General features: G+C 46.5%; 1 protein-coding gene across 1 annotated transcript in view; it reads left to right on the top strand.

Annotated features, from left to right (window-relative positions):
• The window catches only part of ABCG5 (ATP binding cassette subfamily G member 5), a 52,649-nt gene that overhangs the window by 16,099 nt on the left and 19,141 nt on the right, over positions 1-17,409 (top strand). The window contains exons 3-5 of the mRNA XM_075338014.1: positions 6,412-6,548; positions 10,270-10,368; positions 16,570-16,702. Coding sequence (XP_075194129.1) covers positions 6,412-6,548; positions 10,270-10,368; positions 16,570-16,702 — 369 coding nt within the window. The remainder of the gene's footprint in view (positions 1-6,411; positions 6,549-10,269; positions 10,369-16,569; positions 16,703-17,409) is intronic.

The following is a 17,409-nucleotide window of genomic DNA, read 5'->3' as shown; positions in this document are numbered from 1 at the left end:
TCGTGAAAAAGAAGGAGGGGACTCTGAGACCCTGTATTGACTACCGGGAACTGAATAAGATAACCATCCGGAACCGGTATCCGTTACCGTTGATTCATGAGCTATTGGAGAGGGTCCAACAGGCAAAAATATTCACCAAATTAGACCTCCGTGGGGCATATAATCTGCTTCGTATACGTCCCGGAGACGAGTGGAAGACCGCGTTCCGATGTCGGTACGGACATTTTGAGTACCTAGTGATGCCTTTTGGACTTTGTAACGCTCCCGCGGCATTTCAACATCTAGTTAACGATATTTTTAGGGATATCATGGACCAATTCATGGTGATCTATCTGGACGATATCCTAATCTTTTCTGATTCTTTACAGGAACACCAGGAGCACGTTAAGACCGTACTTACCCGGCTGAGGGAAAACCATCTGTACATTAAACTGGAGAAATGCGAGTTCCACTGCTCGCAAATACAATTCTTAGGGTATGTCATCTCTCCTCAGGGACTGAACATGGAATCTAGCAAGATACAAGCCATTCTCGACTGGCCGGAACTGGGAAACATCAAAGAGGTACAACGCTTTGTCGGTTTTGCCAACTTTTACCGACGTTTTATCCGTAACTTTTCAGAGATTGTTCGTCCCATCACTCTGTTAACCAAAAAAGGACAGAAGTTTGTGTGGTCCGCCCAGGCCCAGGAAGCATTTCATCGTCTCAAGGTATGTTTTACCTCAGCGCCAATTTTAGTACATCCGAATCCAGCACTTCCCTTTATCGTGGAGGTTGACGCTTCCGACCATGCATTAGGGGCCATTCTTTCTCAAAGGACTGGGGACAAGAGTCTCTTGCATCCGTGTGCCTTCTTTTCCCGCCGGTTGTCCCCTGCAGAAAGGAACTATGACGTTGCGGACAAGGAATTATTGGCGATTATTTCCGCTTTCAAGGAATGGAGACACCACTTACAGGGAGCCGCGCAGCAAGTGATAGTACTCACAGATCATCGTAATCTGGAATTTCTTAAGTCTGCCAGGTGCCTGTCTCCACTGCAAGCCCGTTGGAGCCTATTTCTTAACCAATTCAATTTTATCGTTACCTACCGTCCAGGTTCACGTAATGGGAAAGCCGATGCCTTGTCCCGAATCCACGCCGTGGACTCCGTGCCTGGAACCCCGTCTCAGACCGTGTTATCAGATGCCAATTTCGTTGGAGTAATCCAGGACCAGGACTTGTGGAAGGACATCAAGCTGGCCTATGATGGTGACGTATTTCTTGCTGCCCCCCCGAATGATGTAACTCTTGTTCTTCGGAATGGTGTGTGGTTGAGAGAGCGACGCATTTATGTCCCGGAGGCCGTAAGACTTCGGGTTCTCAAATTGGTCCATGACTCCGTGTTGGCTGGTCATAGGGGGGTACTGAAGACGCAGGAATTTCTGAGCCGTTTTTTCTGGTGGCCTACCTGTTTAAAGGATGTGAAGGACTATGTCCACTCATGTGTGGTTTGTGCCCGGTGCAAGGTCCCTCGTGTGGCTCCTACGGGACTCCTCCAACCGTTACCCGTGCCATCTCGCCCTTGGGGGTCTATCTCCATGGATTTTATTGTGGAGTTGCCAGTCTCAGGCGGGCACAATACCATTTTAGTGGTGGTGGATCGATTGACTAAAGCTGCTCACTTCATTCCGTGTACCGGTCTTCCCTCAGCCGCAGAGACAGTGGATCTGGTTATCCAGAACGTATTCCGATTGCATGGGGTACCAGACGAGATCATCTCTGACCGGGGCGTGCAGTTCACGTCTAGATTCTGGAAGGGGTTTTGTACGGCACTCCAGATTGATGTCTGTTTGTCTTCTGCATACCATCCTCAGACAAATGGGCAAACCGAACGGACAAATCAAACCCTGGAACAATACCTTCGATGTTATGTCAGCCATCTCCAAGACGATTGGTTGAAGATGCTTCCGTTGGCGGAGTTCTCATACAACAACACTCAGAGCAGCTCCACTAAGGTAACGCCCTTTTTCGCTAACCTGGGTTACCATCCGACTGTTTTGCCTAGGTCACCGGTTGCGGTTTCGGTGCCAGCGGTGGAGAACAGATTGACAGAACTACGACAAAATCTGGAGGTTCTAAAGGACACTGTGGCTACGGCCCAGGAGCGTTACAAGAGGTCGGCAGACACTCACCGGAAACCGGCACCCATGTACAAGGTAGGGGACTCTGTATGGTTATCTACCAAAAACCTGAGATTGGGTGTTCCTTCGCAGAAGCTGGGACACAAATTCATCGGTCCGTTTAAGATCACCGGGATCGTGAGCCCTGTGGCCTGTCGGCTACGGTTACCGCACCATCTAAAGGTACACCCGGTTTTTCATGTGTCTCTCCTCAAACCCGTTTCCCCTAATACGTTTCATGGTCGTGTTGTGCCTCCTCCTCCGCCTGTGATGGTCGACGGCGAGGAGCAGTTCGTGGTTGAGGACATTATTGACTCCCGGCTCCATCGTCGTCGGCTTCAGTATCTGGTACGTTGGCAGGGGTACGCCCCCGAGGACGATTCCTGGGAACCGGTGGGTAACATTCGGGCACCCCGGAAGATTGCTCAGTTTCATCGACGTTTCCCGGACAAGCCAGGCCCTGATCCGTCCTGAGGCCGTCTCTGGGGGGGGGGGAGTAATGTCAGGTTTCCAGGTTTTCCAGTTCTCTTTTGAATGAGCTTGCCCTCGGTTAACATGGAGTTTACTGTTCTGTTGCCCTACTTCCTGTCCAGCTGCTTAAAAGGCCGCCTCTAAGCCTAGTCCAGTGCCTGAGTATACTGCTTGCTGTGTGCTCCTGCTTTGCTGCTGCTAATCCTGTTTGCCTTTGGATCCTCCTAAAGACTACCGACCGACCGACACTGGACTTTACCCGGTTTCTCAAGCTGTGCCCGGATTCCGTCTGCCATCTTCGGTCAGCACTCTGCCCGGTTCTCTCTGGTTCGTAACCACTCTGGACATTCATCCCGTACGGACACTCCTGGACTTTTACCGCTTGCCCCTTGTGTCCCGGCTGCTGCGCATTTAGGCCTTCCGGGGTGATTGCCGGACAGTCCCTGTATAGGGGTTCGCTCTGGTGGTCTCCCTGGGGGAGTCCGGTGCGTGGCCCCGGGAATTCCCTTCGCTCCGTTTCGGGAAGGTATTGTGTGTATTTGTACCGCTGTGTTTTCCGTTGTGTATCTACCGTGGTTACATATTATAAAATATCTTGTACCAAGAACTCGTCTCTGATTGTCATTGCCCTACGCTATCGAAATCCTCAGAACATATATAAGTATTACAGTTACTATGGAATGATAGGGTCGGAAGGCAGATTGTAACTGGTCAAAGAGAGAGCAGGAAGAGAGGTGTGAGGACAGTTCAAGATGGACATGCTGTTCCAGTAGTTTACAGGCATAGGGGAGAAGTGATATGGGGCAATAGTTTGACACAGAGGAAGGGTCAAGGGAGGGCTTTTTGAGGATGGGTGTGATTGAGGCAAGTTTAAAGCATGAAGGGAATACACCAGTTGTTAGTGATAGGTTGAAGAGATGGATTAGGGTCGGGAGGAAGACTGTGGTGAGAGTGAGGATGAGGTAGAATGGGAGTGGATCAAGCAGGCAGGTTGTGAGATGTGATCTTGAGAGTAGAGTGGAAAGATGATCTTCTGTCATGGTGGAGAAGCTGGATTTGGAGGAAATAGGCTGAGTTGTTGTGAGGAGTGGTGATTGTGGGCCAAAGCTTGCTCTGATGTTGTCAATCTTCTGCTTGAAGAAAGAGTCAAAGTCTTCAGCTGAGATGAGAGGAGACAGAGGTGGTGCCGGGGGACAGAGGAGAGAGTTGAAAGTGTTGAATAGCTGTTTAGTGTTGTGAGATAGAGAGGATATGAGGGATGAGAAGTAGGTTTATTTTGCAGCTGTGAGTGCAGACTTGAAAGTGGTGAGAGCTTGTTTGTATGTAACAAAGTGTTCAGTGGAATGAGACCTCTTCCATCTGCGCTCAGCAATTCTGGAAGCCTGTCTCAATTCTTTAGTCTGACTCATGTGCCAGGATTGCCTGTTGATTGTGCGGGTTTTGGTGTGTGTGAGCGTGGCAGCTGATTCGAGAGTTGCAGAGATGGTGGTGTTGTATAAAGTGGCAGCAGCATCTGCATCGTGTGAAGAAGCAATGTCTGCAAGAGGGAAAAGAGACTGAGAAAGTGAGTCTAGAGGGCGCTTTACACGCTACAATATATCTTACGATGTGTCGGCGGAGTCACGTCGTAAGTGATGCACATCCGGCATTGTAAGTTACATTGTAACATGTAACAGCCACGTGCGATTGCGATTGAACGGTAAAACGTTCATTGAATGCACGTCGTTCAATTCCTAAAAGTTGAATGTCAGGTTGTTCATCGTACCCGGGGTAGCACACATCGCAGTGTGTGACACCCCGGGAACGATGAACAGATCTTACCTACGTCCTGCGGCTCCCGCCGGCAATGCGGAAGGAAGGAGGTGGGTGGGATGTTTACGTCCCGCTCATCTCCGCCCCTCCGCTTCTATTGGCCGGCTGCCGCATGACGTTGATGTGACGCCGAACGTCCCTCCCACTCCAGGAAGTGGATGTTCACCGCCCACATCGAGGTCGTATGGACGGGTAAGTACGTGTGATGGGGGGTTATTCGTTTGTGCGACACGTTCAACAAATTGAACGTGCAGCACATACGATGGGGGCGGGTACGATCGCATGCGATATCGTATGCTGGATCGTATGGTGTAAAGCAGGCTTAAGTCAAGGTGACTGACATTTCTGCGGGGGTGTGAAAGTTTGTGGAGGGGGGTTGTGTACTTGGAGAAGAGAGGGAAGAGAATGTGAGTAGGTTGTGGTAAGACGGGGAGATTCGAGTTAGAGAGGTTAGATAGGGAACAGAGGCGAGTGAAGATGAGGTCCAGCGTGTGGCCATCTTTGTGAGTAACTGCAGAGGACCATTGAGTGAGGCCGAAGGAGGAAGTGAGTGTTAGAGGTTTAGATACAGATGAGTGAGAAGTGTCAATGGGGATGTTAAAGTCACCCATGATGATGGTGGGGATGTCGGTGGAAAGGAAATGTAGTAGCCAGGTGGTGAAATGGTCAAAAAAGGCAGTGGCTGGCCCTGGGGGGCGATAAATGACAGCCAGTTGGAGGTTGGAAGGAAGTAGATGCGTACGGAGTGCACCTCAAAAGAGGGGAGAGTAACCGAGGGTGGTAGTGGAATTGGTGTGAAGGAGCATTGGTCGGAGAGGAGCAAACCAACTCCTCCAGCATGCTTGTTACTGGGGCGGGGTGTGTGAGAGAGTAGGAGAACACCATAAGAAAGTGCAGCAGGAGAGGCAGTGTCAGAGGGGGTGAGCCAGGTATCTGTGATGGCGAGGAAGGAAAGTTTACTAGTGATGAAAAGATCATGGATGTAGGAAAGTTTATTGCAGACAGAGCGAGAGTTGCATAGAGCTCCTGTTAGTGGGACTGGGAGAGGCGGGGGCTGGGTGAATGGGTATGAGGTTAGAGAGGTTGCGAAAATTAGTGTTAGAGCGTGGATGGCAGTTAGATGTGACAATGGGGATATGGTGCGGATGACCAGGATTTGGAGAGATATCCCCAGCAGTGAGGAGAAGCAGAGAGAGTGTTAGTAGGTGGGAGCAGGAGAGGCCATGAGGTGGCCGTGTATGTCTGGAGACACTGGGTGTAAAGTGGAGGAACAGATCTGAGGAGAGGGTGAGATGGGTGGGGAGGATGGAGGGAGAGATGAATAGCTCATTACTGGTTGTAGGGATTAGAGGGGAAACTAGAAAGTGAAGTATTATAGGAGTGAAAGTAAAAACACACACAAACATTGTTTACTGTGACTATGTATCCAGTTACCTTCCTGGTCCTGGGCCTCCATTCCTAATATTAGCCAAACAGGCTTATTTACCTGGCTGTTCCAGATCAGCGCTAGGCTCCCTGACATTTTTCCCCCTACCACTTCTTCTAACTGTTACCCAGCTACCTACCTCTGGGTCCTGACCTTCCCCACCTCCACCCTCCTCCATAGCACTGGCCCCAGCCAGAGCCACTCAGTGAGCTCTAAACTCCTCTCCAGGTTTGCAATGCTCCTGTGTTACAAGCTGCATGTTTAGATCCATTACCTGGGCTTCCAAATATGTAACGTACATAAAATTTGCATTTCTTGGCAAATGTTGAGATTTCACTTGCCCTAATTAAATGGGCAACTCTTCGTAAGTTCAAAAGTTTGGCCAGATAAGTAATAAAATATTTTACTAATGTCTAAGAAGAACATGTGGTCATAGAAGCTTCTATGAGGACGAGCTGCAATACCAGACACAGCCCATGGACAGGTGTGGCGCTGTTATACAGCCTCTGACTAATCATGAAACTTATAACATTTTACACTAAGGATCTGGAAAAACGACTCTTCTGGACGCCATTTCTGGAAGGATAGGGCATAAAGGAACGTTGGCTGGTGAGGTGTTTGTGAACGGGTCTCAGTTAAAGAAGGAACAATTCCAGGACTGTTTCTCCTATGTCTTACAGGTATTATAATTAAAAAGTTGAAAAATGTCTTCTGTATAGAAATGTTTAATCAATTTTTACACTACGCCCGTTACTGGAGTAAGATTTGTGACTTTTTTTTTATTGCCCATTTCCCTTTCCGCCATATTTTTTAAAAGTAACAAAAACAACCTAAGAAGTGAACCAAAAATTGTGGCCTTTTTACACTATAAAGCCATGCACAAGCCTTTTCTTGTATAGTTATTATCAAACATAATAATTATACAGGGATCCTATGTCTCAGTCATTAGTTGATTATTCCCTTACCTAATTTTATAAAATAGTTTTTAGTCTTGGTTGCACATTTATCACCTTGGAATGAAAAATTTTGCAGACTTTACAATTTCCATACAATAAATGGCTAAAGCATATATAAAAAGAGATACAAAGGATAAATGTTTTCACTACAGTGAAGGAAATAATTATTTGATCCCTTGCTGATTTTGTAAGTTTGCACTGACAAAGACATGAACAGTCTATAATTTTAAGGGTAGGTTAATTTTAACAGCGACAGATAGAATATTCAAAATAATCCAGAAAATCACATTGTATAAATTTATTTGCATTTTACAGAAAGAAATAAGTATTTGATCCCTCTGACAAACAAGACTTAATACTTGCAAAACCCATGTTGGCAGCCCAGCAGTCAGACTTGTTTTGTAGTTGATGATGAGGTTTGCACATGACAGGAGGAATTTTGCTCCACTTCTCTTTGCAGATTATCTCTAAATCACTAAGATTTTGTGGCTGTCGCTTGGCATCTCAGAGCTTCAGCTCTGTCCATATGTTTTCTATGGGATTAAGGTGTCTGGAGTCTGGCTAAGCCACTCCATGACCCTAATGTGCTTCTTTTTGAGCCACTCCTTTGTTACCTTGGCTGTATGTCATGTATGGTCATTGTCATGTTGGAATACACAGCCACAACTCATTTTTAATGTCCTGGTGGAGGGAAGGATTTTACGGTACATGGCTCCATCCATTGTCCCATTGATGCGGTTAAGTAGTCCTGTGCCCTTAGCAGAAAAACACCCCAAAACATAATGTTTCCAACTCCATGCTTGACAGTGGGGATGGTGTTCTTTGGGTCATAGGCAGCATTTCTCTTCCTCCAAACAAGGCAAGTTTAGTTAAGGCCAAAGAGCTCTATTTTTGTCTCATCTAACCACAGCACCTTCTCCCAATCACTCTTAGAATAATCCAGATGTTCATTGGCAAACTTCAGACAGGCCGGCTGCACATGTGCGTTCTTGAGCAGTGGGACTTTGCGGGCATTGCAGGATTTTAATTCATTACAGCGTAATATGTTACCATTGGTTTTCTTGGTGACAGTGGTCCCAGCTGCCTTGAGATCATTAACAAGTTCCCCCTGTGTAGTTTTAGGCTGATCTCTCACCTTCTTCATGATCCTGGAGACCCCATGAGGTGATATTTTACATGGAGCCCCAGATCAATGTCGATTGACACTCATTTTGTAGTTCTTCCATTTTCTTACTATTGCACCAACAGTTGTCTCCTTCTCCCCCAGCGTCTTACTTATGGCTTTGTAGCCCATTCCAGCCTTGTGCAGGTCTATGATCTTGTCCCTGACATCCTTACAAAGCTCTATGGTCTTACCCATGTTGTAGAGGTTAGAGTCTGACTGACTATTGAGTCTTTGGACAGGAGTCTCTTATACAGGTGACAATATAAGACAACTGTCTATAATGCAGGTAACAAGTTGATTAGGACCATCTAACTCGTCTGTAGGAGCCAGAACTCTTAATGGTTGGTAGGGGATCAGATACTTCTTTCTTTCTGCAAAATGCAAATAAATTTATATAATTTATACAATGTGATTTTCTGGATTTTATTTTGGATATTCTATTTCTCACTCTTAAAAATTAACCTACCCTTAAAATTATAGACTGTTCATGTCTTTGTCAGTGGGCAAACTTGCAAAATCAGCAAAGAGATCAAATAATTATTTCCTTCACTGTATATAGAAAATTCTTGTTTTTCCAATTAATATTTTCCCTCATATAGCTTGGAGCTGCATACATTGATAATGACATAATATATCTGCTAGTGATGAGCGAGCACTACCATGTTCAGGTGCTCAATATTCGTAACTAGTGATGAGCGAGCACTACCATGCTCAGGTGCTCGGTACTCGTAACTAGTGATGGGCGAGCACTACCATGTTCAGGTGCTCAATATTCGTAACTAGTGATGAGCGGGCACTACCATGCTCAGGTGCTCGGTACTCGTAACTAGTGATGGGCGAGCACTACCATGTTCAGGTGCTCAATATTCGTAACTAGTGATGAGCGAGCACTACCATGCTCAGGTGCTCGGTACTCGTAACTAGTGATGGGCGAGCACTACCATGTTCAGGTGCTCAATATTCGTAACTAGTGATGAGCGAGCACTACCATGCTCAGGTGCTCGGTACTCATAACTAGTGATGAGTGAGCACTACCATGCTCGGGTGATCTGTCCTCATAACTAGTGATGAGCGAGCACTACCATGCTTGGGTGCTCGGTACTTGTAACTAGTGATGAGTGAGCACTACCATGCTCGGGGGCTCTGTACTCATAACTAGTGATGAGCGAGCACTACAATGCTTGGGTGCTCGGCACTCAAAATGAGCAGTTGGGTGCTCAGATGGGCACCACTTGAGTACCGAGTATAGTGGAAGTCAATGTGAAACATAAGCATTTTTCCTAAAGATTTTCTGCAAAAATGCTTGCATTTCCCATTGACTTCCATTTTACATGGGTACTCGAGTCATGTTCATCCGAGCGTCCGACTGCTGGTTGCGAGCAGCCGAGCATGGTAGTGCTCGCTCATCACTAGTTACAAGTACTGAGCACCTGAGCATGGTAGTACTCACTCATCACTAGTTACGAGTACAGAGCACCTGAGCATGGTAGTGCCCGCTCATCACTAGTTACGAGTACAGTGCACCTGAGCATGGTAGTGCCCGCTCATCACTAGTTACGAGTACAGTGCACCTGAGCATGGTAGTGCCCGCTCATCACTAGTTACGAGTACAGTGCACCTGAGCATGGTAGTACTCACTCATCACTAGTTACGAGTACAGTGCACCTGAGCATGGTAGTGCCCGCTCATCACTAGTTACGAGTACCGAGCACCTGAGCATGGTAGTACTCACTCATCACTAGTTACGAGTACTGAGCACCCGAGCATGGTAGTGCCCTCTCATCACTAGTTACGAGTACTGAGCACCCGAGCATGGTAGTGCCCCCGCTCATCACTAGTTACGAGTACTGAGCACCCGAGCATGGTAGTGCCCTCTCATCACTAGTTACGAGTACTGAGCACCCGAGCATGGTAGTGCCCCCGCTCATCACTAGTTACGAGTACTGAGCACCTGAGCATGGTAGTGCCCCCGCTCATCACTAGTTACGAGTACTGAGCACCCGAGCATGGTAGTGCCCTCTCATCACTAGTTACGAGTACTGAGCACCTGAGCATGGTAGTGCTCGCTCATCACTAGTTACGAGTACTGAGCACCCGAGCATGGTAGTGCCCGCTCATCACTAGTTACGAGTACCGAGCAACCAAGCATGGTAGTGTCCGTTCATCACTAGTTATGAGTACAGAGCACCCGAGCATTTTAGTGCTCACTCATCACTGATATGTACTCTATAGCACAAAAGTTTCTGTGTTTCAGTAATTTCTTTTGTTTGCAACTTGCAGCACGACAGCTTACTTCCCTACCTGACTGTGCGAGAAACACTGACCTACACGGCAATGCTATCACTGCAGAAACACTCCAAGGAAGCCATCAGGAATAAGGTTATTATCTCCTGTGTTTCTCCAGGTGTTAGAAGAATGATGCAGAGTTGAGCACTGATTCTTTATTTCCAGACTCTAAAGCCAGCTTTACACCTTACAATTAGGTGTGCGATCTCGTATGCGATGTGACACGCCCAGGTTGCATATGCGATTGAATGAGATTGCACGTAGGTCGTTCATTTGCTGTCACACGAGCGTTAGTAGTCTATGTTAAATTGATCAATTTTGTGTGCGATCCTTTGGATCATGTGTTCTGTGACGTATGCGTTGGGCACCTTTTTTTTTTTTTTTTTTATTTATTGACTTGCCAAGCGTGTGTAATGTGTAGGGATGCGTTTTTACTATGTCATCTGCCATTCAGCTCTGCTACATGGCCGCTGACAGCAGACACAGACAGCCATGTAGCAGAGCTGAATGGCAGATGACAGCAGACACAGACAGCCATGTAGAAGAGCTGAATGGCAGATGACAGCAGACACAGAAAGAGCCGCACGATCAGAATGAACTCGGGTGAACTTCACCCGACTTCATTGTCATGCTGCGGCTCTGTCTGTGTCGCGTCCTGATTAGCGGTCACCTGTGAAGGACTCACCGGTGACCGCTAAACTCCTGAGTGACTGAAGTGAGAAGCCCTCTCCCATATACTCACCGATCCCCGATCCCCGGCGCTGCACGGCGTTCACACTGCTCCGGCGGCTTTTACTGTTTTGAAAAAGTCGGCCGCCCATTAAACAATCTCGAATTCCCTGCTTTCCCCGCCCACCGGCGCCTATGATTGGTTACAGTGAGACACGCCCCCACGCTGAGTGACAGGTGTCACACTGCACCCAATCACAGCAGCCGGTGGGCGTGTCTATACTGTGTAGTGAAATAAATAATTAAATAATTAAAAAAAACGGCGTGCGGTCCCCCCCAATTTTAAAACCAGCCAGATAAAGCCATACGGCGGGTAACCTCAGTGACAGCTCAGCTGATCGCGCTACTCACCGCCGCTCCTCTCACCTCCACGCAGCAAATGACGTGAGTAGCGCGATCAGCTGAGCTGTCACTGAGGTTACCCGCGGCCACCGCTGTATCCAGTGACACCGGGTAACACCACTGACAGCTCAGCCGATCGCGTGTCTGTCTTCAGTTGCTGTGTGGAGGTGACCGGAGCGGCTGTGTCTGCTGCAGCTCCGGTCTCCTCCATGCAGCAGCGCTGGATGCGACGCTGGACCATCCTGGATTACGCCGGACATGGAGGGCTTTTTGGGGCTGATTAAAGTGGTTAACCAGGGTATATGCTTATGTTTTTTATTTCTAATAAAGGATTTTTCGGGTGTGTGTGTTTATTTACTGTAATTTACAGATTAATCATAGAAGGTTTCTCATAGACGCCTGACATGATTAATCTAGGACTTATTGGCAGCTATGGGCTGCCAATAACTCCTTATTACCCCGATTTGCCAACGCACCAGGGCAAATCGGGAAGAGCCGGGTACAGTCCCAGAACTGTCGCATATAATGTATGCGGCAATTCTGGGCGGCTGTTGGCTGATATTGTTAGGCTGGGGGGCTCCCCATAACGTGGAGCTCCCCATCCTGAGAATACCAGCCTTCAGCCGTATGGCTTTATCTGGCTGGTTTTAAAATTGGGGGGGACCGCACGCCGTTTTTTTTAATTATTTAATTATTTATTTCACTGCACAGTATAGACACGCCCACCGGTTGCTGTGATTGGGTGCAGTGTGACACCTGTCACTCAGCGTGGGGGCATGTCTCACTGTAACCAATTATAGGCGCCGGTGGGCGGGGAAAGCAGGGAATACGAGATTGTTTAATGGGCGGCTGGCTTTTTCAAAACAGTAAAAGCCGCCGGAGCAGTGTGAATGCCGTGCAGAGCCGCGCCGGGGATCGGGGATCGGTGAGTATGAGAGGGGGGGTAAGAGGGATAGACTGACATGGACAGAGAGAGAGGGACAGAGATAGTGACCGACTGACTAGTGATTAGTGAATGACAGACATTGTGAGGTGCTTCAGAACGCAGCTTTTCATTTTTAAGCTGCGGTGCAGAGCGCACACCTACGCACATAGCCTCAGACACCAAAATCGTATGAGGGATTTCACACGTTACAATTGACTAGGTTCATACAACAAAACGTCCAATGTATGAGGAATAAACGACGTGTATGCGATCACCGTATTTTCGTTCAATCTTGATCGCACGTAGGTGTCACACGCAAATACGTCACGAACGATGCAGGATGTGCGTCACTTACAACTTGACCCCGACGACGGATTGAAAGATTTATTGAAGCGTGTAAAGCAGGCATTACATCCAAAATTCTGATAATTTAAAGCTGTTCTCCTACTAGCGAATAGAATGCCAAATAAAAAAGGAGATATTTACCAGTTTAATCACCTGAAGCTCCAGTGCCAATGTCTGGGTCATCAACTACCATTTTCTTTTTACTTTCCAAACCTGATAAGATGCCATGCTTACTGGCACCACCACTAATTACAGGTGTTACATATCAGCAGACAATCGAAGGAGGAAGGGGGTACTATTCTGAGCTGCTATTGAAGGATCCAAAACCAGCATGAAGATAAGAAATGATCTTTATTAGTCTATGCGTTTCAGAGCCAGACGCTCCTTCTTCAGGACATTGAATGTTATTCATCCTGAAGAAGGAGTGTGTGGCTCTGAAACCCAGAGTTGCCTAGACGAAAAAGTGATGAGGGCTTGTATATACTCCACCTAAGGTGGGGACGGCACCAAGGAGTTTGTTGGGTTTTTTTTTTACTTCCAAGAGGTGTCAAGGGAGAAATTTGGGTAAGACTGCTAATGGAGTCTTTGTTCAGGGCAAATCCAAAGGACGAGTCCAAATTAGCTATCTGTACAGAATAATATAATTAATGAGTATAATAAATAACTCAGAAGCAATGACCACAGACAACGTGTTCACTCTTTTGAGTCAGTATTGGCGTCTGGCTCATGTATTCAATAGATCAGATTTTAGTATTACATTTCAACCTTCAGGCATGTACAAAAGTATCAATCTGTCTTTTCTCACACATCGGAACAGTACAGGGAGGTGCGTAGGGACATAGAAACCCACATTTCATCCCCCGGATAATACATTCTTTCTTTGTGTGAAACCACTGATAAGCATGAATACCTTCTCCGTTCATTGTTTGTACATTTGTCCTTGGTTAACCCTTTCTTGAACATACAGCTTAGAATCATATTATGGCGTCTGTGCGATTGTCATATAGACACACAGATAATTATGCAACTACATCTATATTTTGATTATTTACATACACAGATAATCCTATTACATTTGAACAAACAACCTATAGCCCAGGCTACCTTCACAGAGGAAGTTGGGGTATGCCCAGGTTAAACTGGGTGGTACTTACCCATTCATTTTATACCAAGAGCACTGTTTGTTACTATGCCAGAGCATAGGTCCTGGAACAGAAGTAGATTTAACTGATGAAAACATTAAAATAAATAAATACTTTTCCTCCAGACACAGGCATTAGAACGTCTGCTACTCTAGTCCACCAGGGAAAAAGGTATGAGCCTTTCTGTCACTCTATACTCCTGGAAACACAGGTATTAAGCTCACTGTTACTGAACACCACCAGCAACACTGACAATAATGTTCTCTACTGTTCTAGACCATACAGTAAGTACAGAAGTATTAATTCTATTCACCTTTAGAGACCACCAGGGACAAAAACATTAAATCTTTTTACTACTGTAGAGCACAAGGGACACAGGTATTAACATTATTCACCATTCTAGACCATAAGAGATACAACATTAATTCTGTTCACTTCTGTGAAACACCAAGAACACAGACATGTACTCTCTTCTCTACTCTAGACCACCAGGGACATGGGCATCAACTCTGTTCACTGTTGTAGACCACTAGGAGCACAAATAATTAACTGTAATCACTTCTTTAGACAATCATAAACACAAACATTAACTCAACTCAATATTTTAGACCACCAGCAACACAGGCATTGACTTCTTCACTTCTCTAGGCCACCAGGAAAGCGGGCATTATTAACACACTATCACTACCTTATACCACCAAGGATGATAAAATTAACCCCTCTAATTCCTTGGGCCATGAGGACTAGTGACATTAACCCCTTCAATACTTTACATAGTCAGGCATACCTAAATTAGTCTGGAATTAGTTTCTCTTTGTTTAGACTTGCCTAGATTGGGGTGTGTGTACATTATACCTCATTCAGCCAGCAGCTATCTTCCCAGTCCCCGTCTCCTCCATTCCCATGAATCCTCAGCTTTAATTGTTGAGTTTGAAAAAGCTTTTTCTATGGTTTAAACAAAAGGATCGGACATATTGATTTCAAACTGCCCGATCATTGTCTGTCCTGTCATCATTATCCACGGGGGGAAATTCAGGAGGCCAACAAACAAATTAAATGGTCTGCAGATGCGGTCAATGTTGTAAGTTTCAGTCAACATTAATCTAATGTTAGGACCTTAAGGCTATGTGCGCACGCTGCGGATTTACTGCAGATTTACCAATGATTTTGCCGTGGATTTGCTGCAGAAAATGTTTCTAACATTTCTGCAGCCATTCCCCAGCAAAACCTATGGGTATAAAAAATGCTGTGTGCACACTGCATTTTTTATACCTGCGGATTTACCCGTGGAATTTCCACTGCGGAATTAATTTGCATATCATTTCTTTTCCGCAGGTACCTGCGTTTTTTGCCATAGATAATGGTTAAAATCCGCAGGGACCAACCTGCAGAAAAATCACGGCAAATCCACACCAAAACTGAAAAAGTCAATTTCTAGTGCACACATGGCCTTATATGAGATGACTTTACACCAGCTATCATTTCCTTTTATCTACTTGGTAATTTTCTGAAACAGCCCATAAGATCCACTTCTATAGTTTTCATGATATATCCATTTAAACTCAGCACAAGACACTGATATATGGCTTACATAAACACATGGAAAGTTTCTACTGTAAATATATGCTGTCACTATCTACCTTCATATGCCAAAGGTTACTGCAGGAAAAAACAGATGGTGTACGACGTCTAGAAATAACATATTTAGGGCAGAACTAGGTAAATAATCTATCCTACCTGTAACAGTTTGTAGGGGAATCATTTGTATATGTCATTACAGCAAAAGAAAAAAAACGTGATGTGGAAAGTGGAATTTTGAGGAATTAAAGAATACAATTGTTAGACTAGGGCACAAATAGGAGTGTCGTAAAATATCTAGAAATGTCGCGAAGAACTCAATGATTTGCAGCACTTCCTGTAATAGGAGCCATAGGTGTAACAAGTCCGTTCATGACATCTCTTCCTCCTAAATCGTCTCCCTTCAACTGTGAGTGATATTATTGAGAAGTGGAAGGAACCACAGCGAGCCATCTACCAAGTCGAGACCCCGTAATGCTACAGAGCAGGGTGCCGAGAGTTGAGGAACAGAGGGCAGAAAAGTCACCAACGCACCGCTGACTCCATAACTGCAGAGTCCAGACCTCTTATAGGCCGGGAGCTTCATGGCCGAGCAGCTGCAGCAGCTGTACATCACCAAGATCAATGCCGAACGTCAGATGGAGTGGTGTAATGCCGCTACCACTGGCCTCTGGAGGAGACATGTTCTCTGCAATGGCGGATTTCAATTCTCTATCTGACATCTGATGGACCAGTCTGGGCTTGGTGAATGCCAGGAGAAAGTTACCTGCCTGACTGCGTTGTGCCAGCTGTATGGTGTGGTGAAGAAGGGTTAATGCTAAGGATTTGTTTTTCAGGAGTCGGCCTCTGCCCCTTTGTCCCATACAAGACATTAGCTTCTAACCTTGTGGGAACAGTTTGGGGATAGCCCATTTCTATTCCCATGACTGTACCCAGTACACAAGGTCCATAAAGACACAGTTGGGGAGGCTGTAAAGAAACATAACCGGCCACACAAAGCCCGGACCTCAGCCCCATCAACACCTTTGAGATGAACTAGAACAGAGATTATGAGCCCTGCCTCCCCCATCATCAGAGTCTGACCTCACAAATGCTCTTCTGGATGAAGGGGCAAAATTCCCACAGAAAACTCCAAAATGTTATAGAGATCCTTCCCATAAAAGTGGAAACCGTTATATCGGCAGAGGGGGCGAGTTCATATTAATTCTAACATTTCATCGTTGTACCTTTCAGGTGGACTCCGTTATGGCTGAGCTGAGCCTGACTCATGTTGCTAATACGGTAATAGGAGGCCGCGTTTTTAATGGAATATCTAACGGTGAAAGACGAAGGGTTTCCATTGCGGGTCAATTAATTCAGGACCCAAGTGAGTAACATGTTTATTTGTATCTAACAAAATCTGAATGATATATTACTGGTAGTGATGAGCGAGCACTTCCAAGCCTGGGTGTTCCATACTTGTAACTAGTGATGAGCGAGCACTACTATGCCCGGGTGCTCCATACTTGTAACCAGTGATGAGCAGGCACTACTGTGACGCCCCTGGACTATTCATGTCGCCACAGGGTACTGCACGCTCTTTCTCTACAGTACAGGATTCAACCCTGAACGGTTCTGGGTCTCCATCCTGCAGTATTGCCTCCACCAGAATTCACAAATCCTAGATACACCTTGCACCACACCTGTCAGGCACACCAGTGGGCTACTTAAGCAGGAATAGGGCCGCCCACCTAGGGGGTCAGACAGGGAGGTGGAAGGTGTCAAGTCAGTTCTGTGGTAGCCCTCGAGTTGTGAGGAGCTCTGAGGAAGCTGGGAGTTGTAGCTCCCAGGGGAGAAGCAGACTAGGTCGCAGACGGTGGTCTGGACCTAGAGGAGTCGGACCCCTGGTCGCAGGGGATTGAGGATAGGTGCCTGGGACCTGTATTGGAGGGCGGTCAGCAGCCTGGGCCTAATCACCGGTCCAGGACCGAAGGCACGTCAGGGTACACGGACCCTAGGTCGGGGAGAAGATTCAGGCAACCCGGCAATTAACCTGCGGAGGACAGGGCCTTTATGGACTGTTCTCACGAAGCT

This window comes from Anomaloglossus baeobatrachus, chromosome 3 (genome assembly GCF_048569485.1).
Source record: "Anomaloglossus baeobatrachus isolate aAnoBae1 chromosome 3, aAnoBae1.hap1, whole genome shotgun sequence".
NCBI classification, from domain to species: Eukaryota; Metazoa; Chordata; class Amphibia; order Anura; family Aromobatidae; genus Anomaloglossus; species Anomaloglossus baeobatrachus.
This window is presented reverse-complemented; position numbering and strand designations above follow the sequence as displayed.